This window comes from Hordeum vulgare, chromosome 1H (assembly GCF_904849725.1).
Source record: "Hordeum vulgare subsp. vulgare chromosome 1H, MorexV3_pseudomolecules_assembly, whole genome shotgun sequence".
In the NCBI taxonomy this organism is placed as follows: Eukaryota; Viridiplantae; Streptophyta; class Magnoliopsida; order Poales; family Poaceae; genus Hordeum; species Hordeum vulgare.
The window spans coordinates 578,418-602,399 of NC_058518.1; the positions used below are offsets into that span (position 1 = coordinate 578,418).

General features: G+C 46.5%; 2 protein-coding genes across 2 annotated transcripts; one reads left to right on the plus strand and one right to left on the minus strand.

Moving 5' to 3' along the window:
* The first annotated feature begins 1,200 nt into the window (after window positions 1-1,200).
* Window positions 1,201-7,603, plus strand: LOC123403214 (putative disease resistance protein RGA3). Its single transcript, XM_045097167.1, has 4 exons — window positions 1,201-1,735; window positions 1,769-2,133; window positions 4,979-7,392; window positions 7,474-7,603. Exons 1-4 carry the CDS (start codon window positions 1,201-1,203, stop codon window positions 7,568-7,570), a joined length of 3,411 nt encoding a protein of 1,136 aa, XP_044953102.1. The 3' UTR covers window positions 7,571-7,603.
* A 7,542-nt stretch (window positions 7,604-15,145) lies between these two features.
* Window positions 15,146-18,378, minus strand: LOC123403225 (receptor-like protein EIX2). The gene has a single exon (XM_045097178.1). It carries the CDS (start codon window positions 18,174-18,176, stop codon window positions 15,165-15,167), a length of 3,012 nt encoding a protein of 1,003 aa, XP_044953113.1. The 5' UTR covers window positions 18,177-18,378; the 3' UTR covers window positions 15,146-15,164.
* Between the last annotated feature and the right edge of the window lie 5,604 nt (window positions 18,379-23,982).

A 23,982-nucleotide genomic window follows, 5' to 3' on the forward strand; every position in this document is an offset into this window, starting at 1 on the left:
CGGGACTAAAGGTGGCGCACATGCGGGCTGCCAACCGCGTAGCCCTTTAGTCCCGGTTTGGGACACGAACCGGGACTAAAGGTTCCTTACGGGCCGGGACTAAAGCCTCGAGGGAGGCATTGGGAATTGGGGCGGCGTGGCCGGGCCTTTAGTCCCGGCCCAGAGGCAGGCCGGGACTAAAGGGTCCAGGCCAAAGGCCCGTTTTCCACTAGTGAATGGTACGAAAGAGTGTGGATGTACAGCTGTGTCATAGAAATCGCAGCAGCAATCATGCATTAGAGGTCCCTCTAGATCACTTTTCATGACCGATGAGTGACCGGACGGCCAGCCTGGGCGTTTGAGGAGAATATATTAGGGATCCGAATGTAGATGTTTTTAGTCTAACGGAGCTGCATGTAGGGGTAAAGATATGTCGATGCAGTCTATCGAAGTCGTTGGTAGGGATGCATGTACGTGAACGTTCATATATGTACCATGTTTCTTAATAAAATTTTAAAAGAAGACATCGATGTTGTTATGTTTTCAACAAATATTTTTTTCTACATGGCGTAGGTGGATAACAACTTTCTATTATTATAGACAAAGTAATGATAAATGTAAAGCTAATGCATGTGTGCAAAGCTGCCGGTCCTGTTGCTAGGCAGTAACGCATGTGAGCCGTGTCGTTGGTGGATGCTTGCTAGATCTATAATAATCAATCCAGAACCAAAAGCACCCTCTACTCCCTCCCGAGGACCTAACTAAACCCCCAGCCGCCGGCGAGCCTCACACTTCCACGGCGACGGCCGGCAACACGGGTGCCATCTTCCTCGTCGGCGATGTAGGTAAGCACCACTTCCCCTCCGCAGCTTCATTGATGCGGCAAAGAAGAAGAAAAACCCACGTTTTTTCACTTTGCTTCGATCTCGTTTGATTCCCCAGCAGCAAGATCCATCCCCAAGCATTTCCTAATGGCACACGAGTAATCGCAGCAGGCTCCGGTTCGGATCCCAGCTGCTAGCCCCCACACGCGCCACCAAGAGAACCCCCCGTCGCCGACCCATCACCGCGGCAGGCCGGACGGTGATATCGCATCTGCATCGGCTTTCTTCCTGCGTCGACGACAAGGTAACCTCCTCGCTTCCCGCCGGTATAAAAGAATTCCCCATTTCACACTGTTCATGCTCTTTGGCAGAATAAGGTTAAGGTCTTGCAAATTCAATGTATCCGATAATGATAACGACTGTGGTGGGCTGGTTCTTGTCGCCCATCATCACCTTGCTCCTGCCCAAGATCCTTGTCTTCCTGGGCTTCGACGCGTCCAACAAACTGCAAGATCTGGACATCCACATCATCCCGGAGCTGAAGAAGACGATGCAGACCGTCGATCAAGAGAGGATGATGCAGAGAGGAAAGAGAGTGAAAACCGATTTGGATGCGCTGGACAAGATGGCCGCCATGCTGAGGCACGCTCTGGAGGATGCCGAAGACAGCTTCGACGATGCTCAGCAGAAGATCGTCCTCAGATGTTGCCACCGAGTCTATGGTGCTTTCACCGCTTACACTGCCCTCTGCAAATGCTGCTACGTCTGGATTGCACGCGTCGTCCGGACAAAATCAGCTCGGCTACTGCAGTGGGTGCGAGACAGCTCCTTGTTTTTGTGTAGGTCAGAGGAATCTGTTGGGGCGAATGTCAGTGCCGCGGTGGTCTCACATAAACCCGTTCAACTGATTATAGATATTCAGGCCTCTGGCGGCGAGCCGGATCCTATAATCACCAATGCTGAAGCTTCTAGTAATGAGATCGTTCCGGTAACTACCCGTGTTGCGGCCTTCCACGAGCCTGATCTGGTGACTGCCAGTACAAGTGTTGTGGCCTCCAGCGATGAGACCGTTCCGGTGACACCCGGGGCTGCGGCCTCCGACGAGCCTGTTCCGGTGACAACCAATGCTGAGGCCTCCGACGACAAGCCCGATCCGGTGACTAGAGCCTCAAATTCCTTGCCGGGGCGGTGGCTCTCTTGCTTGTGCAGCTCGTTGGACATCTTCAAGAACTGTTGTACATCATTATACAGCAGGTTAGGTCATGTGTTTGAGGCTGCCTGCTTTTACAGAGATTGGTCATATCAAGTGGTTGGCATCAAAAAATGCCAGGTACACCCAATTTCATCACGCACACCATATGCTCTTCATTTCAGCTGAATTTTATGTCAGTCCTTGTTCAAATTATATCATACTAGTCGTCCACCATGCACGGGCTAGTTATTACATACAACTTCAGCACTATGCGTGAGATATCATTAAATGAATTATTTCATTTTCCACTCCTACTGATAAAACATAAGAAATTGTAGTATTGGTAAACCATGTACACATAAGTTATTTTATGTAATAAAAATATATGAAAATGACTACTCTATGTTAACTATTTTCGTAATTGTTACCAAATATATATCATGGAGATAATAATTTAATGAATCAATGAAATCTATATCACATACATAATTATTTGCTATTTCAAGAATAATTTGGTAAGTTTGCACATCTTTGCATTTAATTAAAGTGGAACTTCAACAATTGACCAAATTAAAGACCTTCATTACGAAGTTAGAAATAATATACAATGCTAATACTAAGTTAGTTAATGATCCATTAATTAAAAAGACAACACATCCAAATTTATGCATCTAAAGTGCACTTATAAGCCTTTCATGTATAACTTTTGATTTGATTGTGTCAACAGTAACACCCCATTGATAGATGGATCATTGTTATTCAAAACTAACGACGAAGGCTGACACCAAGTTATCAAAGCATTATGTATGTCAAATAAACAAACAATATAACTGTCCGTCTGTTCCATTCGATTTTGTTTAGAAACAAAACCATTTTGTTTAGTAATAATTTATCATATCAGTTGAAGTGATGCAAAGTCTAACATGTCTATCTCCAACAGTGTATTAGCATTTGGTACAAACAAACAAACAGTAGCACCATGTATATAGAAAATATAGCACCATTAGTTCTTGTAAGATGCAGATATGCAATTCTGGGTGATCATAAAACTAATCGATCAACGTGATGAAAATCACACAGTTTCGGCGTGTTACAAAACAGAGAGTAGTCTTAACAAAACGTACTGTGCTCAAAACTGACTAATCCAGATTCAAACGAAATTAGAAGAGCTGTTCCAGTTCACACTGTCCAAGTATATATGTCACACCTTTGTGAATTGGATAACCCAATTGGATTGTAGAGCACTTTCAAATTCTACCGGCCCATCTAACTAATGCATATTTTTTCTTTCCCGGAAATACATATATAGATATATAAGGTCAGGAACTAAGGAACGATCATAATAAAAATCCCACTAAACGATACCCTAGTCTATACTTGCTCATTAGAGACCAAATATCAAATTGCAGGACCCAAACATAAAAACTCCCAAAGCGAAAAACATAATCTGTTTATGTTCCTTGTAGACCGGGAGGCACGACATGGGATGTTAACAGTCGCAACGTTACAACGGGTGGGGATGTGGGGTTGTGTTTGATGCCGGATAGATCTACCGTGAACATATCGTGGAGAGGAGATTATATCTTTATAGCAATGTAGTTTATGAACCTCCTCGCTACTGTTAAAGTCGCCGACGAAGATACAGAAATCCGACCACCTGCCAGACATGTGTATCATTGATGTAGTAAGCCATATTCCTAATGCTATGCATATCCATCTTCTCTACTGCCTCCATGCCTCGCGATGGATGAGGGCATCAGGATTGGACGTGCGTGGAGGAGCATGTGTGCTGATGCTTTGGTTCGAGAGCCCCACATGATTCCAAAATCTGTTTATGATTTTCGATATTGTCCTACCTCTTTTTCTATTGTTAGACAATGTTTTTGACCCATGACAAGTTTGATTAGTGATTTCTATGACTACGTATGAAAATATGACTGTAATTAGGCAACGCATGGAACTAATAACATGTACGACCTGAAAAAAAATGTATGACCTGAGCTATCTTCTAGGTCTCCATAGAATACAAGACTCTTTTTTTTACGTGAGAAAATGGGACTCCTTGATCGGGAGAAAGAATATAGAAGAAGGAACGGTACAAATCTACCATAGAGGATTATGTGTGTGGATAACCTGAATAAAATGAACATGCACGCCCAAAGCTACGTATTAACTCTCCGTATGAAAATAGGAGTCCTTGATCGGGCCTTTTTTTGTCTAATTCATTAAAAATTTATTCTACTGATCAGATGTACATTAAATCTGGCCGTCATAACTCGGTCCCATTAGATTAATGGCTGTAGTTTTTTTAATAACATGGTAATTTCTTTGAGTCTCTAATTAGTAAGCTGATTAATTATATATTAAATCTGGCCGTTATAACTCGGTCCCACCAGATTAACGGCTTTAATTTTTTGATTAACGTGGTAATTTCTTGGGAGTCTCTAATTAGTATAAGTATAGAAGTATAGATATAGATGTCTATGACGTATGTGGGAACAAACATGTCATCTCATATGTATGCGTGTTCAAATAGCACTATAGTTTTCGTCTAAATTGATAAGATAACAATCAGTGTAATACTATTTCCCTCATTTCACACCATCGATCAGTGGTCAGCAAAGATAATAAAACACACCATGCTACTGCAGACTTGTATTTTAACAAAAGGGAGTAATGTGATAGATGAACATGCACATTCTACAAATTATTGATTGATTCTATTTCCGCGGTTGGTGTACATTCTACAAGGAAATGTCTCATGTGACATAAGTCACAAAATTGTTGATTTGCGCATTAATACTAGTTGTGCCTGTTAATGTTTTCCACATGGTCAGTTTTGTTCTTAATGTTCATCTGCCAGTTTTTATCCCACCATGCTATACTATGTTATGTCATTTCTTCTGCATACTCTCCTATCTCTAATTGATAAAATAAATAGGCATGTGACTGACATGCTCATCTGAAATTTTTCTTCTTCCAGGAGAATGCCTCCTTATTCGATATGTTAGATATATTTCTTAATGCTATCTCAAGAGTGAAATTGAAGAACAGAATACAGAAGATAGAGAACATCGTGAGTGAAGTGAAGAAGTCACCACTCTTGGGTGTGGCGAGCAACAACACACCAGATGATATTGTCAACAAAAACAGGAGAAAACTTGGAGCAGCTAGCAAGCGGGTGGTATTTGGTCGAGAGATGCTGCGTGATCATCTCATGGCAAGGCTGCGCGAGACACCACATGGTGATGAACCAAGCTCTAGTCCATGTTACTCTGTGATTGGCATATATGGTATTGCAGGGTCGGGGAAGACTACGTTTGCAGGATACATTCAAGATTACATAAATGAGGAATGCAAGGAGGATAAACTTTTTGACACCATCATCTGCATTCATGTGTCTGAGACTTTTACTGTGGAGGTTATATTTCAAGAAATGTTGAAGGATATTACCGCAAATAGTCACTCCAATATTTCAGATCATGGGGTTCTAAACAATAAGTTGAAGGAAGCATTGCGCGGCAAACGTTTCTTCTTGATATTGGATGATCTCTGGGTGAAAAATAAGAATGACCAACAACTGGAGGAACTAATCTCTCCACTCAATGTTGGGTTGAAAGGAAGCAAAATCCTGGTGACGGCTCGAACAAGAGAAGCAGCCGGAGCTCTGTGTCCAGATGAACTTATTGCAATGCCTGATTTGGCTGAGGATCAATACATAAAGATGTTTATGCATTATGCTCTGGGAGGTAAAGGTGTTCCCGCTAAAGAATTTGAACAAGTTGGGATAGAGATTGCCAAAAAGCTACACCGATCACCTATTGCAGCAGTAACAGTTGCAGGACGGCTTGGGGCAAACCCAAATATCAGTTTTTGGAAAAATGTTGCAAAGCTTGATATGTCGAATGACACCATGGATGCTCTTTGGTGGAGCTATCAACAGCTTAATCCCGACATCAGGCGATGCTTTGAATTCTGCAATATTTTCCCCAGAAGATTCAAATTGAAAAAAGACAAGTTAGTCCACCTCTGGATAGCACAAGGGTTTGTAAATATCAGTTCTGCAACAGAGGAGATGGAAGATGTAGCTGCGGGCTACATTCAAGAGTTAGTGTCAAGCTCATTTCTGCAACGAGAAGAAACAAGTTTTAATAATTATTACTTTACAATTCATGATCTGCTGCATGATTTAATAAACAAGATCGTTGGAACTGATTGCTTCAGAATCGAGAATGAAAGGGGCCATAGAAGAGAAGGCAGGACAGGAAATGTCCCTCGAGATGTCCGTCATCTTTTCGTTGAGAAATATAATGCAGAATTGATTACCAAGAAGATCCTTGGACTGGAAAATTTACGCACTCTCATTATTAATGGTGTTGAAAGGGATACACCAGTTGAAGAAAATGTCATTGAGGGTATATGCATGAGGCTGCCGAAGTTGCGGGTACTGGCCATTGGTTTCGACCAGAGATTGTCATTCAGCACTCCCGATGAGAAGTTCTTGGTCCCAGAGTCCATCATTCAGTTAAAACACCTCCGCTATCTAGCATTCCTGAAAAGTTCCAGATGCAAGGTTATTTTGCCAAGCGCGCTAGGTAAACTACTCCATATCGAGCTGCTAGATACTGGTGAGGACAACAATATAGAATTTAACTCTGCTGACCTTATCAACTTGCGGCACATATTGTGCCGGCACGTGAGCTGTCCTCACATAGGCAGGTTGAGCTCACTTCAAACAATACCAGCTCGCTTCAAAGTAAAGAATGACGAGGGTTATGAGATAAAGCAGCTTAGGGACCTAAACAAGCTTCGTGGCGAGCTACAGATCTCTGGCCTTGAAAATGTTAAAAGCAAGGAGGAAACTCTTGAAGCCAATCTAGCTGCCAAGAAAAGGCTCACGAAACTGACACTGCTCTTTTCTGGTCACTTATCAGGCTGCACTGCAGAAGTTGCAGCAGAGGTACTTGAGGGGTTGTGCCCTCCCGTGGGTCTTGAAAAACTGTCTATGGGGTACTACAGCGGGTCAAGGTACCCTGATTGGATGGTGGGTAGGCTGAACGGTGGCCCAAAGGACCTGCAAGCACTTAGTTTCTATCGCTGCGGCCAACCCTCAGCTGGGACGCCTTCGCTTGAGGCTTTCCCTCATCTTCGTATCCTCAGGCTTTGGCAGTGCAGCTGGGACGCCTTACCAGGCAACATGGAGCACCTCACTTCGCTCCATACACTGAAGATCCACGGATGCACGAATATCCGGTCGCTTCCAACACTGCCCCAGTCTCTCAAGGAGTTCGAACTTTTTGTCTGCGATGATGAGCTGATGAGGGGTTGCCAAAAAGAAGGAGACCCAAACTGGCATAAGATAAAGCATATCCCCGAGAAGGATTTTGACCCACGCTTGTAAAGCCTGTAACCCTCCTCTTTGCTGCCTTGTAAAGCCTGTAACCCTCCTCTTTGCTAACTCTGCTTATTTTTGTGCAGTGACGATTTAATCTCTGAAGAAGGCTCTTGTGATGACTCTGAAGAAGGCCCTTGTGACGACTCTGAAGAAGGCCCTTCTCACGCGTCTGAAGCCTAGCTACAATGTGATTGTTGATCCAAAACCGGAATGAAAGAAGGGGAGGTGGGTTAGGTTTGAGAGAACGGCGAAGCCGTGAAGGAAAAGGGTAGCCAGCAGGAAGGTGGGTTCCAATTTGGAAGAGCCAGGCCAGGCCGCCGGGTGTGTGAGATTCGTGCGTGTTCTTCATATTCGTGTTTGCCTTTGCACTGTGATTTTCAGCGTGAAACCAGACATATAAGGCTGTGCTGCTGCATAATCTGACCGTGGGCAGTATTACTAGCAGTAGTATTATTCAGCGCAACGAAATTCAGTAAAACTTGTAGTAGTTATGATCGGTAATAATATGGTCCATCATCAGAAGGCTCTTCGCATGTCTGTGAAAGGCTTTAGGCCTGGACAAGACCATGAAGGGAATGTGCATCGACCACAAATGGCAACATTGAATGAGCCTGCTGGTGTTTTCCGGAGAATCTGAATTCTGAAACCTTGCACTAATGTGGCTTCTCTTGGTGGACAAGAGAACTCTAATTTTGTTTCAGGAAGCTAAACCGCGCGCAAGGATCTTGTTCGGCGGCTACCCTCTGTTTTCAGGATTGGTTTCTGAAGCTTCTTTTAGTGGTATGTATGAACGCTTCCAATCATAGTCCCCTTCACTTGAGTCTATCACCCATTTTGTGAGCAAAATCAGGCCACAAGTTATCCGAAGGCCTGCACAAATGTCTTATTTAGATTGATGAAATCTGGTCCGGTGTGACAGTGTTCTACAAGATGTCCCGCCCTGGGGGCCGTCCGCATAGGAAAAGCCGTCGGTGTCCGCAGTTATTCCGGTAGTGCACGGATCCCGTGAGTTGCATAGGAAAAGCCGTCGGTGGTGTCGTTGGCCTGAGAAGAAGGTCGCATAGGAAAAGCCGTCGGTGGTGTCGTTGGCCTGAGAAGAAGGTCGACACTTATAGTGTGCATGCTTCTTCAGATGGCGGCCTTTTGGGGTGGTTGTTCTGCTCATGTGCATCACCCTGCATATATAGTTGACAATTGGACCAGACTCCACAAGAAATTACCTATTGTTGTCAGCTGGCATATAGCATGTATCCTCCACAAGAAACGAAATGCAAAATGGACCAGAACTCTAGCGTTAGCCGCTAATGTAAATGTAGTTACCGAACTGAATGTCTGAACCATGGTTTCAGACATTTTGTGGAGCCGTGGGATAGTAAATCCAATCCAAGCCAATCTAAGCTGACGCTGACATCTCTAGTCGTTACTCTGACCACGACAATCGCTTGACCGACCCCTTCTGCCTCGACCATGTGGCTGCTCATCGTTGTTTTTACTGTTACCAGAGCATTGGCGGATAATATAGCGTTTGTACCAGGGGTTGAAGCCAAGTAACTAAATTTTCTACCAGGGAACTGAAGCATGTAACCCTCCTCTTTGCTGCCTTGTTTTTCCGTAATAGTCTATTGCTAACAGTGCTTATGCTTGTTCAGTCCCATGTGTGAAGAGCTTTAGGCCTGGAAAGGACCATGAAGGGAATGTGCAGCCAGCCAGCAAGAAGGTGCATCGTTTACAAGTTTGAGATTAGTTCTGTACGTCTGCGTGATTTGAGAGTGGTTGCGACGTATACGGCAGTAAGTAGCAGTTGTGCAGCAGTATTGTCCCAACAGTAAAAAACCTTGAACTGTTTCCGAGGTGTCTACTGTCTATCAAATTATCCTGTTGTCTATCAAGTTTTTGGTACAACGGTTTCTGAATTTATATGCCTCGTCCTCTCTCCCTCTCTGGTGGGAAACCTAGATCTTCAGTCTACGCTGATGGATGGATGGATGGACGGACGGTCTGTCCCCTCGCATCGCACTGGCTTTTGGCCTGTCGACGGAGATGCAGCCACCGGGGCCGTGTAACTCCAAGTTCTTTGAGAACTTGCCCCTAAATTATCACACCATAGAATAGGGGTGCGTTTGCCGTGTAACTCCAAGTTCTTTGAGAACTGAGTCTATTCAAATGGCTTCTGCCGCTCCATTAGCCAATGCCTTATACTCTGCCTCAGTGCTGGACCTTGAGACTGTAGGCTGCTTCTTTGAACTCCAGGATATAAGATTTGGTCCAACAAGTATAGCAAAGCCACCTATGGAGCGTCTGTCATCAACACAGCCTGCCCAGTCTGCATCAGTGAAAATACTGACTCCAGTAAACCGTGACTTGCGAATTTGAAGCCCTGTGTCTAGCGTACCCTTTACATACCTCAGAATGCACTTAACAGCTTCCCAATGCACCTATGTAAGCTCAGATGGAAACTGGCACACCTTGTTCACAGCGAAGGATATTTCGGGACGGGTGAGTGTTAAATACTGAAGTGCTCCGACCACACTCCGAAGCCTGAAGGAATCACTAGTACCCAGAAGTGAAGAGTTGGTCGACGTAGTAAGTGGGTTGGTCACTGACGCGGTGGCCAACTTGATTCTGGCAATTTTCCATCGGTCGAAGAGCAATCCAAATGCACGGCCGGAGGACTTTCCAATTTCCAGCTTTGTCGGGAGCAACTCGGCGAACACCACAACACCAACACCTGCCCAAGCTACCGCAAAAGGTCCCGTTCCTGTTCATAGCAGCCCCACCTCCGTCTCTGGCATGCTCGGCGGGCCTTCCTGATGGCTGAGCTTGACGCCCTCACGGTAATTAATTACGCGTCATACCCTTTTCACCAGCATGTCTGTAGTCTTCCGTTTCGGTTGCCTTTCTGATGTTTGATGTCGCAGACATGTCTCCTTCGTAGGCCGACGACACCCCCATGCACCCTACTCTATGACATCAAGGGCCAGAAGGTGGTTGTGGAAAGGCAACCATCATGAAGCCGAAGGACCGCATGTTCCACAACCGATAGATGCCCGATGGCGTCTTCATGGTTAACGTGGCCAGTGTCTTAGCGGGCTTCGAGCATTGCCTCCTTCTATACCAGTCGGTGACGACGAGACCCCTAAGACGATTGGCGCATGCAAGAACTGGTTCTTGACTTGACCAAAGTCTCTTCTTCGTCTCGAGGAGCCCAGTATCACGCAAACGCCAACTTCTCAAGAAGGTGTGAACACCACCCCACCTACCAAATTACCTGCACCTGTCATGGCAGATGATGGTAGCGTACGACGCGAGGGAGAGCCTCCATTAGTGCTAGATCATGTCGCCCCCACTGTCGAAGAAGCAAATGTTGATGATGACATGGAGGACGATGATGAGGACCCGAACCAGTATTTCAATACCTATGATGGATTGATGGCTCAGGACGCCGAAGACTCAGGGTATGACCGTGGAGATGATGACTTGATGTTGCCTAATTTGCCAGAGCCAGAACGTTCTAAGGAGGAATGCAAAAAGTCTCTCTTCAAGCCATCCTCGCAGGAGACGCCTCCAGATGTCGCCTCTACCCAGCAACCCCCCAGGCCCGTCCACTGTTTAGACCGAGGACAGTGGGGGTGGTGGTTAGGGAAGGTATGGTGGGCTCACTACCGCTACTCCCAAGAAGCAAAGGAAGAGACCGGCCATGAAAGGCCCTAAAGTCGCCATAGGTGCTTCAAGCAGCCATCCGCCTCTGAAACCCCTCGTGGTAGACAGAATACATGTCGATGGTAAGCAGCGTTTCCACATCGCCGGCGAGCCGATCCTACCTGCCAAAGCGCTAGATCACATACTGAACAATGATCTAAAGAGACTCCATGAAGATGTGCTGGATAGAGAGAAAAGCCTTCTGGTCACGAAACATCCAGGATACCCGCTTTACGCGGCTCATGTGCTGGGTGGGAAGTTGTACGTCGATACCTGGCCCACGAATCAGTTCCTCCTGCGATTTGACTACATCTACAACATGTTCCACATGACCAAGCTGGATTTCCAGTTCATCCGCATGTATGCACTGTATCTCAACTCCATCATCAATATGGAGATCATCAAATATATCTGCGTCGCGGACCCATACTATATGCACGAGGGCTTCTTGGAAGTTTGCAAAGAGCATCGTGACTATGCGAGCAAGTACCTCGGCGAATTCATGATCGCTATGGTCAATCGTAGAGAGCTACTTGGAAGCAACATTGTGCGTAGGCCAAGAATTGGAGACGAGATGATCTCCATTCTTCATAATGGAGAGTCAGGGGCCTATCTTGTTTTATGATATTCTACCTAAGAGAGGGTAGAGTAGGTCTTATGAGAGAGGAGTAGGTCCTAGGTACAATGTGTTATTATGTGCTACAATGTGTTATAGTTGATGATGATGATGAGGAGGAGTTGTTATTATGACTAGTGACCAACTTTTGTTATATGATGTCTCTTACTAATTCAACTTTTGATCACTTTTGATCACTTTTGATTCATTTGGACGAATAAAATCCATGTTTCTTCCTCACAATGATATAATAATTCATCATGAACATAACGATATAACAACCTCTTAATTGGTACTATATCAAAATTTGTATCACGACGTATAAATACATTAAAAATTAAAAATAATGAAAAACCGATTACTAATAGCGCGGGTTTGCAAGAACGCTACTAATAGTTGTCTTATCAGTAGCGCTGGTATGATACATGCTACAGTTATATGTCTTAGCAATAGCGCGCCTTACACGCGCTGCTGGTAAGTAATAGTTGTAGCGCGGTAACCCGCGCTACTAGTAGGCACTAAACCCGTGCTACTACTAGGCTTTTCTCTAGTAGTGGACACTTTTGTCTATTAGATAGCTAACATAATATGAAACCACTAAATTAACCCTCCAAAAACCCCCCAACCCCCGTTCAAAAGAAAACCAACTCCGGCCAGATGCGGACGCGTGGATGCCATTTGGTCCCGGTTGGTGTGACCAACCGGGACTAAAGGCCCTCCTCCCTGGGCTCCCCGCAACGGCCACGTGGAGACCCTTTGGGTCCAGTTCGTAAGCCAACCGAGACTAAAGGTTTGGGCCTTTTGTCCCGACCCTTTAGTCCCGGTTCCAGAACCGGGGTTAATGGGCCTCTAGAACCGGGACAAATGGGCCTTTTTTCAACTAGTGGTTGTGTATGTCCATGCCCAAAGTTTGACGGCTCCCAAATATGGATATCACTCTAAATACTGGGAAAGAACAGTTGCTCCATGCTCTTGCTCACATGGATGATATTGAGTGTTGCATGATGCTCATGACCTTATGGAGGTGTTTGCATGTTCGTAATAAGTTAGTACATCACAAACTAGCTCCTCTCTTGGACGTCTCCTGCATATTTCGTCAGAGTTACCTTGACTCTTTGGTTGGCATTAAGCTAAACTATAACACTCACCCTTGCAAAGGGAAGATGATCCTATCATATGATATAGCTGACAACCTCTTGCAGGATTCCATCTTCAAAAGTTGCACCTGACTGGTATGCACCTAAGTATGGTTGTGTAAAGCTCAATTTGTATGGCCCCTATGTCACAGGTGGACAGACCGGTGCTGGTATGATACCGCGGATCGAAGTAGGGGCCATTGTTTTCTTGGCATGTAGGAAGTTGTACTCATGTCAATGCACTAGAGGCAGAATTGTGTGCTTGTATTAAAGGACTCTCCTTTGCTATCCAAAGGAGTGACCTTCCTTCAACATTGAGATGGATTCGATTACTATGTTTGCTATGATACATAGCCATGAGGTAGAGATGTGAGTCTATGCGTCCATTGTTAAGGCAATCAAGTACTTGGGCGGACTCCGTGATTTTTGTATTACTCATGTAACTCGTGCCAAAAATGAGGCCAGCCATCGTGTGGCTAGTTTTGCTAGAATAGAGAATAGGACTATGACTTGGATCGGTTCGGGTCCTTCTGAAGTTTTAGAGCTTGCCCTTAGTGAGTGTAAAAATATTCTGATTGAGTAATACAAGTTTCACCCTTATAGTAAAAGAAGAAGCAAAAAGGCTGAAACTGAGAATTTTCCGATGTATACAAGGCCCGTTTCACAAAAGTATAAGGAGGAGTGACTCACCGCTGATAAAACATATTTATTTTAAATTTCTGTTCTCATATTATTAACCTAAATATCCTTGTTCCATACAACCAAATCAAATTTAATTATACCACAATCAATTCTCACCGCTTTGGGTATGATCTAGCTATAGCTATAGCTCGTTGCATACAAATTCGAACGGCGAAATACCGCTGCGCCTCCTCAACAGTAACAATGGCAGAAGTGCAGCCCGGCAGGCATTACACACTCGCCACCACGGCAGTCCGACTGGCACCACGTGTTGCACTCGACGTTCTGCTCCGGCAGCCTGCAACCCTTGTTCTTCAACCCATTGCCCCAGTCATGATGGTCTGTGCAGCAATGCAGTTCCTCCGACGACACTGGAGCAAAATTAATCATGCACATCATCTAGAGTTAGTCACTAGTCAAATATTAAAGATCATGCATATCATCTACTCATGCACAAAAAAGATAGAACTTACTCGCTGAGGCAACCAGCGAAACTAGGATGAGAAGGGCCATTGGTGCAGCGACACGAGCCATGATCTCAAAGTGTGCTTCTCTCTCGGTGTGGGTCGTCTAACACTCGTGTTGTCGTGCTATTTATATTCTCCGGATTCATGCCCTCGTCAATTCTGATTTCGCTATAATAAATGAACGGATTTGCTAAATATTGCACTTATACCATTGAATTTACGTGAAGATTTGTTGAGGTATTTTTTCTTTCCCTTTTTCTTTTCTTTTTATGTTGATTGAGTCACTTAGATGTGCAATTCTTAAGGCATATCTAGACAAACCCATGAATGAAATCTATTTAGTAGTATCATTACTTTTTGGCGAGATCAACCTTTACATGCATGATTTGCTATGATATGCTTGGGCAACCTTTACATTGGAGATATACTGCAGTATACTTATAAATCTGCTGGATTTCGTTTACATTGGAGAGAATCTGCCGGATTTCGTTTACCAATCACGCACCAACCTTTACATGCATGATTGGTAAACGAAATCCTGCAGATTATCCATTGGAGATATACTACAATATTTTGTCGCCTTCAGTGATGTTGTTAGCAACGTCGTGATGAGCTTGGTGTGCGTGACGTCGAACGCTGCATGTCCGCCGAAGTTGTATACTCCCCCATGGGTCCACTAAGCGCTGAGAACGCCGCCGTCCAGGATGAGCAAACCGCCTTTTGGCGCGGCGAAACTGTACGCAAGGTCGTCTATGAACAAGCGATGGCGAGGAATAGGAGGACGGCCACCGTAGCCCACGGTCGTCATTTGGTAAAGCGTTGTAACCTCTGGGGAGAGGCCGCGTGGAATTTATTGAAGGGGACCCATAACTCTGGTCAGGAGATTTACATTGTTACAACCGACTCAAATCTCTAGATTAAGTTGGTTACTAAACTTAATAAACACCCAATCTAGATACGTGTAGGTTTATAAAACACCGTACACAAGTTACATGACTCTGGTTGGTACCATAACATCTAACAAGCACAACAAGCAAACTTTAACATTCAACCAGTAAAGAGATACATTGACTTCACCTTATAGTGATGGTATTCTCAATGAGAAAGCAGGACACAGAAAATTAATATGTATACTATTAAGTTCTGCATCCTCCTTATTTGTGTCGCTAAGTAGCTTAATTTTCCGCAACGTTTCTGGACCATTTGTGCCAAGTAACAACAGAGATGACATAGACCTTGTCACATAACTTATCAAGTAACCTGAAATAAGTGTACCTCCATTTCTTCATGAACACAAGGCCACAAAATACCATCCAGAGTCCTACCACAAACCCCACAATGAGGCTAAACAAAATATCCATTTGAGATTGACCATATTTATCCCATCTTACTGAATCTCCTTGAGTTGGTTCATCTCCAAGACATTGCTTTGGAAGGGGACGTCCACAAAGACCAGGGTTGCCAAGGTACATAGAAGCTGGATCATCTGTTTTAAGGGTATCTAGTTGACGCCCCAATGGTATTCTACCTGATAGACCATTATATGACAAGTTCATATAGCTCAATGATGCCAGATTTGATAAGCCCAAAGGAATTTCACCAGAAAGCTGGTTCTTTGAGAGATCAAGAGACTCGAGTGCTTGCAGATTTCCAATCTTGTATGGGATATTTCCGCTCAAGAAGTTTGATGACAAATTCAGGTTTATGAGTCCAACAAGAGAGCTAATATCTTCTGGGATTTCTCCAGTTAAACTGTTGCAGGATAAATCAATACTCATCAAATATACACTATTCTCCCTGTAGGCAAGCACTTGGCCTTTTATGACAACTGATAAACTATCATCAGTCAGCCCCATATTGTCGTACGACGTCGCTCCAATATATTCTTCTGTGAAAGGATTGTTATCTGGATCTACAGCTTCATTAATGGCAGTCAAAGCTTTGAAGTTCACTAAACTTTGTGGAATATCCCCATAAAAGGTGTTATTAGCTAGGTCAAGGATGCGAAGAGCAAGAAGTCCGGTTATTTCAATTGGAATGTGACCTGAGAAGTTGTTCGATCTTAAGCGTAGCATGATCAAAGCTGCCATTCGATCAACAATCCATGCAGGTAGGTCTCCACTCAATTTATTTTGAGATAGGTCGAGGAAAAGAAGATTGCGACACCGTCGTAGGAGTGAAGGGAATCCACCTGAAAGACTATTGTTGCTTAGAAGGAGAGTACGGACTTCCAAACCGAAATGGCTTGTGATTCTGACCCTTGAAGTGTTGTTGCTTGTGTTATGCCATTGTCTCGGTTCTTTTCTGCCACAGTCAGGAAGTTGCCCTACAAGCTGATTGTTTGAAAGATCTAAGAGCCGCAGATTTGACCACTGACAAAATGACCTTGGAATAGCCCCAGTTATACAGTTGGAAAAGAGAACGACGGTCTCTAAAGATGGAGCTTGTGAATTTGATGGCACAAACCCACTTAAACAATTTCTGGAGATGTCGAAGAATACAATTGTTCTTGGTAATCGTGGTACCAAACCAGTTAGATGATTTGACTGGAGAAAAAGTATTTCCATTGACATGAAGTCCAAATTAGGTGGCAGCTCACCACTAATTTGGTTAAATGAGACACTTAAAAACTGTGCATCCGAAAAGGTAGTCCAGAACCAATATGGGATCCTATCTATGATACTTGTGTTTGAAATATCAAGAAGTACAGTGCCTTTTTGCGATCGCAGCCATTTAGGGAACTGGGGGCCCAAATGACAAGATGCAAAACTTGCCAATTCCAAGTTGAAGGGAGGTTCCCAATCCGAATCCACGATGACTGCCAAACCATTATTATCAGACAATTCAATTCGTTTTAAATTCGCCAGACCAGCAAAATGATCCTCGGATATCACACCAGTAAGTTTGTTAAACTTAAGGGACAAGTTGGTCAAATTTGTAAGTGTCCCAATCTCCACGGGCACGGAACCTCTCAAGTTGTTGAAACTAAGTTCAAGCGTGTTTAAGCTGGATAGGTTTACAGGTGATTGTAATGTTGTCCCTGTGATGTTGGTCTCCCCCAAATAAGTCTGGACTTGCCGATTCTTAGAAGAACAATTCGGTAGCCTTTGAATTAGTTCTGATATGTCCCCATCGATGTTGTTCACTGCAAGGTCTAGATATCTCAAATTACACACTTTTTTCAGAGTCGCCGGTATCATCCCTTTGATGTGGTTGTATGACAGGTCAAGGGTCTCTAATAATGTAAAGTTTCCCAACTCGTGAGGAAAAGTTTCCCCTAATTGAGCACCGTATATGATTAGCCTTTTGAGGCTTGTTAAACCCCAAAGCCAATTCTTTACAGATGGACTGTTTAAATGGTTGTTTGAGAGATCAAGTTGCTCAAGAACCGTGAGGTTATGGAGTAGGAGAGACGTACTACTATAATCATTAAGGCCACAATAATTGAGTTCCAACACAACCAGGTTCGGAAGCTTGTTTAGTGTCTGAACCCAGTCTACCGCTGCGCTAAGGTTCACACCGCCCATGTCGAGATGCTTCAGCGAGGGGAGACGGGCTAACCAAGAAATATCCATTGAGTATGTCATCATATCAGAGGTCCTACCACAGTTTATGTCAAGATATAGGAGCTTGGATAGGTTGCCTAGGTGAGGAGGCACTCTACCACTAAAATTCAAGGAAGATAGGTCAAGGTGTGTCAATCTCCCGAGGGAACCCATGAACTCTGGTATAGGCCTTCCTTCTCCGAGAACCATATTCCCGCTAAGGTTCAGATGCTTGAGATGGGGCAGAGCGAGCAGCGAAGAACTTATCTGGCCATGCAGCGAATGGTTACCAGGGAACCAAAAAGAACCGTAATCTTCTTCGATGAATTCGTTGTGGAGGTCGAGCTTGACGACGTGGCCTGTCCGGCTGTGGCACCTCACGCCGCCCCATTGGCAGCAGTCGTGGCCATGCCATGAGCCGAGGAGGTTCGCCGGGTCGCTTGTGATGGCGGCCTTGAAGGCGAGCAGCGCCGCGCTCTCTGCCGGGATGCAGCTCCCGTTTCCACTTCCAGCACCGACGGCAGAGGCTGCTAGTGCTAGTGCTAGTGCTAGTGCTAGGATGATGAGCAGGTAGCTCGTGGAAGATGGTGGAGTTTTGGCCATTGCGATGTATGTTTCGCCCTCAGCATCACCGGCGCGCATGATTTTAAGAAGGCGTTGTCGCCAGGTCGGACAAAAAATGAGGCACAGAAATTAAAGGGATGTTTCCATTGGGGAGTACGTAGTGACTGCAGCTGTGGATCGCGGTTTTCGTTGCATGTCAGCGTCAACCCGTCGGTCGGTCGTCGCATGCTCAGCATCTGCCGTGTTAACAGTCAAGGACAGTGTAAACAAATTTCAATCAACGAGACTAAATTTAATCAACGAGACCACGACTTGTGGGTTGTCCCTAGTAGTCGTTAGGAAATAGAGTATGGATATGCATGGACGGCAAAAGGAGAGCCTCTGTTGTCTGTTCTTGGCGTTTTTTATGGTTATACTATTTTAGTTTTTGCTGTTTGATCTGTGTGTTTTTCTTTTGATGAACTGGTGTTCAGGCTTTGATCAAGGAAATTTTTGCTTGTGCTGTTTGATCTTTACTGGGACATGTACAAGTAACTCTGGATGTACGATGATCTGGATGATTACACTCTCGGTGAGGCCGCTGGATGTTTATGCTCCTTCTGTTCGAGCGTCTGGAGAGTGGTATCGTACCTGAACACAATGGCGGCGTTCGACGCCACGCTCACGATGCCGCAGGGGTACAGGCTCGCTGGCGACGACGACATATTTGTATATATAATCAGCTGGCTTATATAAAATAAAATGTAGTAAAGTACATATTTGTATGTATACTTATCAACGAAGAAGATGATACTAATTAATTAGCTAGGACCATTCCGTGTGAAGAAAGGAAGGGTGGGAATCATATGATTCGATGGATTCAACAGTTATATCTGACATTCATAAAGTGAAAGAGGCAGGCTCACCTAATATTGTCTTCGAAGGGAGCTAGGTCGCCGTGACTTAACCAACCATGCTATCTAATTGGCCGCCCGATTGGCCTATTCTGCATAATTAGCTTATTTGGATCATATGCATATGATATTAATTCTTGAGAGGACACAAGCACCTTAGGGACAAAGCTATGATGGCTCACAAGCAAGGTGATCGATTGACTGACTCATAGCACAATGTACTTAAAGTCATTAACTAATTTCTCCAAGTAGTTAGTTCGGCCGTGTGGTGTCAAAATATAGCGGAAAACAAGGAGAGTAGTTGCAGTGGTGCCGGTTTTTCCTCACCCTCTTTTGGCCTATTCTGCATAATTAGCTGATTTGGGATCATATCCATATGATATTAATACCTGAGACTGAGAGGTCACAAACACCTTCCTGGATATTAGTTAATAAAGTCATTAACTAATTTCTCCAACTAGCTACTCCGGTCGTGTGGTGTCAAAATATAGCGAAAAAGGACGAGAGTAGGTGCAGTGGTGCCAATTTTTCCTCGCCCTCTTCTCGCAACTTGTTTCTATCTCCTTGCATCGTCATGCACCTGGTTCATTGACGGCAACAAGTACCTAGTCGTTATGACAGATCGTTCGGTCACTCTTCCATTGATAAACAAGAAGATGTTGTTCCTCTCCGAGTTCCACACTGTCCACCACACCTTCGTCGCTCCCGCATATTTGAGAACCGCTACTTTCGCCAAGCGGGCTCAGTCCCCTTCTACAATTGGCGATCATTGTCTTCAACATTAGCCAATGATGATAATAGTCAGCACTGTTATATTGCTTAATGCGAAATTGCGAGTAATAAGGTTAAACAATCACATAGGTCTCGTGAAAAAGGTTCAGCCAGCGTGCATGTTTACCGGTCATCTAGACCTGGCTCGTGGTGGGCTAGGGTTGTTGTTGGGCCTGTGCTTGGGAGATGCTAACACACGTATGACTTGTGTTGCTTCCATATATGGAGCTTATGACGTATAATAGAATTGCTTCCAAGTGTTTACTAGAGGCCCCCGCGCTCGGGTTCCTCCCTTCGCCGCTGGCTACCAACGCAGCAGTTGCCGCGGCCGGAGCCCGCTGTCGCCGCCAGCCCCAGCGCAGCCCAGCCGAGGCCGCAGCCCGCCATCGCCTCCAGCCCCCACCCTTCCCTCCCCCACCCGTCCCTCTCCCCTCCATGTGCCCCACCTCCCCCGCGTCGTCCCGAGCCACCAGCTTCCTTCCTCGCCGCCCCTCCCTGCTGCCGTGGGTGAGAGCCGCCGGGCAAGGCTCGAGCGGTGTCGGCGGGACCATCCTTCCCCGTGTGTCCTGGCCTCCCGCTCGGGGATGCGTCTGGATGGCGGTGCGCCTGGGTGGCAAGCGGTCTTGCGATATACAGGTGGCTTGTCTGTGGCGGAGCTTCCCCTTGGTGGCGTGGTAGGGCCGTCGGTGTGCTGGTCCGGTGCTTCGACCATGCCCAGATCTAAGCCTTTGGGCCCATATGAGTTTTAGGCGGGCCGGTTTGGTCCTCTTGAAGTGCTTCTTTCGTTCGGATGGATATGTGCTCCTGATGGGACGTGGATCGATGGAGCCATGACGCGCCTGCTGCATCGCGACAATAGTGGCTTCACGGGCCCCTTCGGGGCCTGGCTGGACCCACGGGCCTGCGGGACTGATGTGCCTTTGCTGCTGCATCCGGTCGGCTACTAGCTCGGTGATGGTGGAGGTCGATCCCTCCCGCGTGTCTACGGTACTGCTGCTCCTTGTTTCCGACATGTGTGCGTCTCTTTCCTTCAGGACTCTGGTATTTACTTCGGGGAGACCGCGTGGGAAGCTTCTAGATCGTGTTGGCGCGCAATGGTGGTCGGTATGGTGGCGGGCTCCGGCGCACCTGAGGTGAAGGTTGGGATCGGGAGAAATCCCTGTTGGCCCGACCGACACCGACGCGGTGGCGCCTGACGGTACCGGCGGACCTTTCTAGAGGGCGTCGGGGCTATCCTTTCTTTCTCCACGCCGAGTATCGGGGGAAACCATTGACAACAGGTTCGTCATCGTCGTGTCCCTTCTTGGAGGTATTGATTGGTACCAGTGATTCGGAGTCTAGGAGCTTGGTGGGAGATCTTTAGTGGGTGCAGCGGTCGCGAGGTTTCTTGGTTTTTTTGTTGACCCGACGTTGTCGGCATTTGTTCCTTTTGTATTCCCTCCTTAGTTTCTTTTGGGTGACTATGTTGTTTCCATCCCAGCACCTATCGTCGGTTGTTCGGTGTCTGTTGCTTTGGAATACAAAGCGGGGAAAATCCTTTTTCATCATATATGGAGCTTATAGACTATGCAAAATGATTTATGTTGTCAGGGACTATGCAAACAGATTTATGTTTTCAATGTTCTCGTGGATCAAAGGACGATTTCTAAGCTTGGGTTCTCAATCAAAACTAATGAAGGACTGCTTGGTATTCCTGGATCGAAACCTCGTTTTGCTGAATTTCCTTAAGCTTCATGACAGGTCATCAGCTGCCTACGGCATGGCGGAAGAGCTGATGCTGGAAGGCCTTGAGATCCTTGAGAAGCTCGCCAAAGAGGAGAACTTGTGCAGTAAGAGACACAGTGCAATTATTCTTTTTGTTTCGGCCATGTCACCTCACCACCATGGCGTCGATGTTGGCACATGCTCCAACATAGTACAGGAAGTGTCCATGAGGGTGGCTGTCCAGCACTCCAGCTCCTCGAGGCATCGAACTGTGTGGGCACATCTCACGCAAATACAAGTTGAAGACCAGCATGGAAAGGATCCGAGATTGTGATACATGTGATGCCAAGATGCGAGCCTTAGCAGAGAAGATCCTCTCACAGCTATCATGAAATCCGAACTAGTCAGATGAAGCAGTACCAGTTGGTTCGATCAGTTATTTATGTTTTATTAGTTTATCTATCTATCTCCTGCTGCTAGATCGTGTGTGTTTCTCTTGGTTGTATATATATCTACCATGAAATGATGCCTTGTTCATTTCTTTTAATCCGTGCATCGATCGGGTATGGATGTGAATCCCCGGCATGTTGTTCTTTTCTTGAATCGATCTTATCACTACCGCTTAATACAATGGTTTAATTTGTACTTATTTTCAACCCATGTACGGATATTCATATTATTTTTTTTAGAAAAGGAGGTCAAACCCCCGGCCTCTGCATCAATCGATGCATGCGGCCATCTTATTAATTATTCCACAAAGATCTAACAAGATTATACATCAATCCATCCAAAACCACCACTCACACCTACAAACTCGATAATATGGAGTGCTCTCACTCCACATATCTAAGACCGGTGTTGTTTCCAATCCATCCACATAACGTATCGGGAAACAGCCGGTGCAACACACCTAAAACGCACACCTCACGCACACGTTTTACCAGTCGCCATCATCCTCGAACCACTGACCCATCTTCAGGAAAGAGATCCGCATCATCCTTGCCACTCCAATCATCCGTCGACGCCACCACGGCGCCCAACGGCGCCACCGCCCTGCGCTCATCCGTCCAGCTGTGTAGACTCCAGGAGATCTGCCGTGCGTAGCACCTGCCAACCAGGCATGACTCAGCGTAGCACCTGTCGGCCAGACATGACTTGACAGCTCCACCGAAATTCCGTGCAAGACGAAGCCGCACCACCTCCTGCCTCAGTCTGCTAGCGCTACTCCACAAACGATGCTCCCAAGAGAGAAACGGCACCGCAGTACCGCCATCGTTCAATCTGGAAGACCAGATCCTAGGGTTTCTCCCGAAGCAGTGCCCACCACCAGCAACCGTTCAGGACCCACACAGTGCCCACCACCACTCAGCCCTCAAGGCGACGCCTTCAGGAAGGTCACGACGTCAAGGACTCCGCCGCCGCCCACCGAAGTTAGGGTTTTCACCCGAGAGGCAAGGAAGGGGAGCAGAGGAGCAGATGTATACCGACGTCTCCAAAAAGAATAGCGACGCCCTTGAGCGTCGTCGGCGGCATGGCGGGCCTAGGCCAACCGAGGGGTTTCCCCCAATCCGAATCTCCTCCACCGGCTTCACCCGCAGGAAGGGCCCCGGCAACCACGTCGGCACCGTCAATCCGCAGGAGAGAGGCCCACAAATCAGGACCTGGGGGGCGCACGTTGCGGTGCGGGCAGCGGCCGACGAAGGGGAACAGCACACTTCTACAACGACGCTTCCAAGAAAGATAGCGGCACCCGCGGGCGTCGCCATCGCGACTCCGATGAAGACCGGAGCAAGGATTTCTCCCGGAGCTGCGCTGGATATCCACCGTCACCGACCGCTGAGCATGGCCGCCACGCACCATCACAACCCCAGCCAAGGCCACTGCACCGCGCGGCCTGGACATTGCTCGTGCCCAACCGACCAACGCAGTCGCGCCCGGCTGCCGCTCCCTACCACCAGGGCCGAGTGCCCCGCCAGATCCGGCCATGGAGCCCCGGATCCGCCCATCTGCCGCCACCGATTGGCGAGATCACACCGGATCCCGCAACCGTCGACGCGGGGCGCCGCCGTCAGAGCCCGAGGGCCGACGCGAGGGGCCCTGCCGCCGCCATCCCCGGGGCGCGCGCGGCTTCGCCGGCGTCCCCTCCGGCAGCGGCGAAGCGGGAGTGGGGGCGGAGAGGGGGTCCGCTGACGGCGCGGTGCGTATAGCCTGTACCTATAGCCTGGCCGGATTCATCTTCCCGGATACATGAAGCAAGTGGTGAAGCGATCGAGCTCGACCGATGAGCATTGAGCAAGATATATATATATGCCAACTTGCGATAGAGCAACGAATGGTCATCCATGCATTTGCTGAGGTCTTTGTATTTTTTCTCTGGCACGAGCGAAGACGTCCAGCGCCAACGACATAGCCAACAATCGCTGCCGTACAATAATACATCCTTCTCGATAGTGAAGTCTAACCAACTTCTGGCTTGTTCAACGAAAGGCCACACGTAGTACACGACTCATGCTGAG

Bases quoted from the DNA above. Each gene is read 5' to 3' on its own strand.
- LOC123403214 (XM_045097167.1), top strand. From the start codon at position 1,201: ATGTATCCGATAATGATAACGACTGTGGTGGGCTGGTTCTTGTCGCCC. The intron at 2,134-4,978 runs GTACACCCAATT...TTCTTCTTCCAG, and splicing joins TTGGCATCAAAAAATGCCAG to GAGAATGCCTCCTTATTCGA. The intron at 7,393-7,473 runs GTAAAGCCTGTA...ATTTTTGTGCAG, and splicing joins AAGGATTTTGACCCACGCTT to TGACGATTTAATCTCTGAAG.
- LOC123403225 (XM_045097178.1), bottom strand. From the start codon at position 18,176: ATGCGCGCCGGTGATGCTGAGGGCGAAACATACATCGCAATGGCCAAA.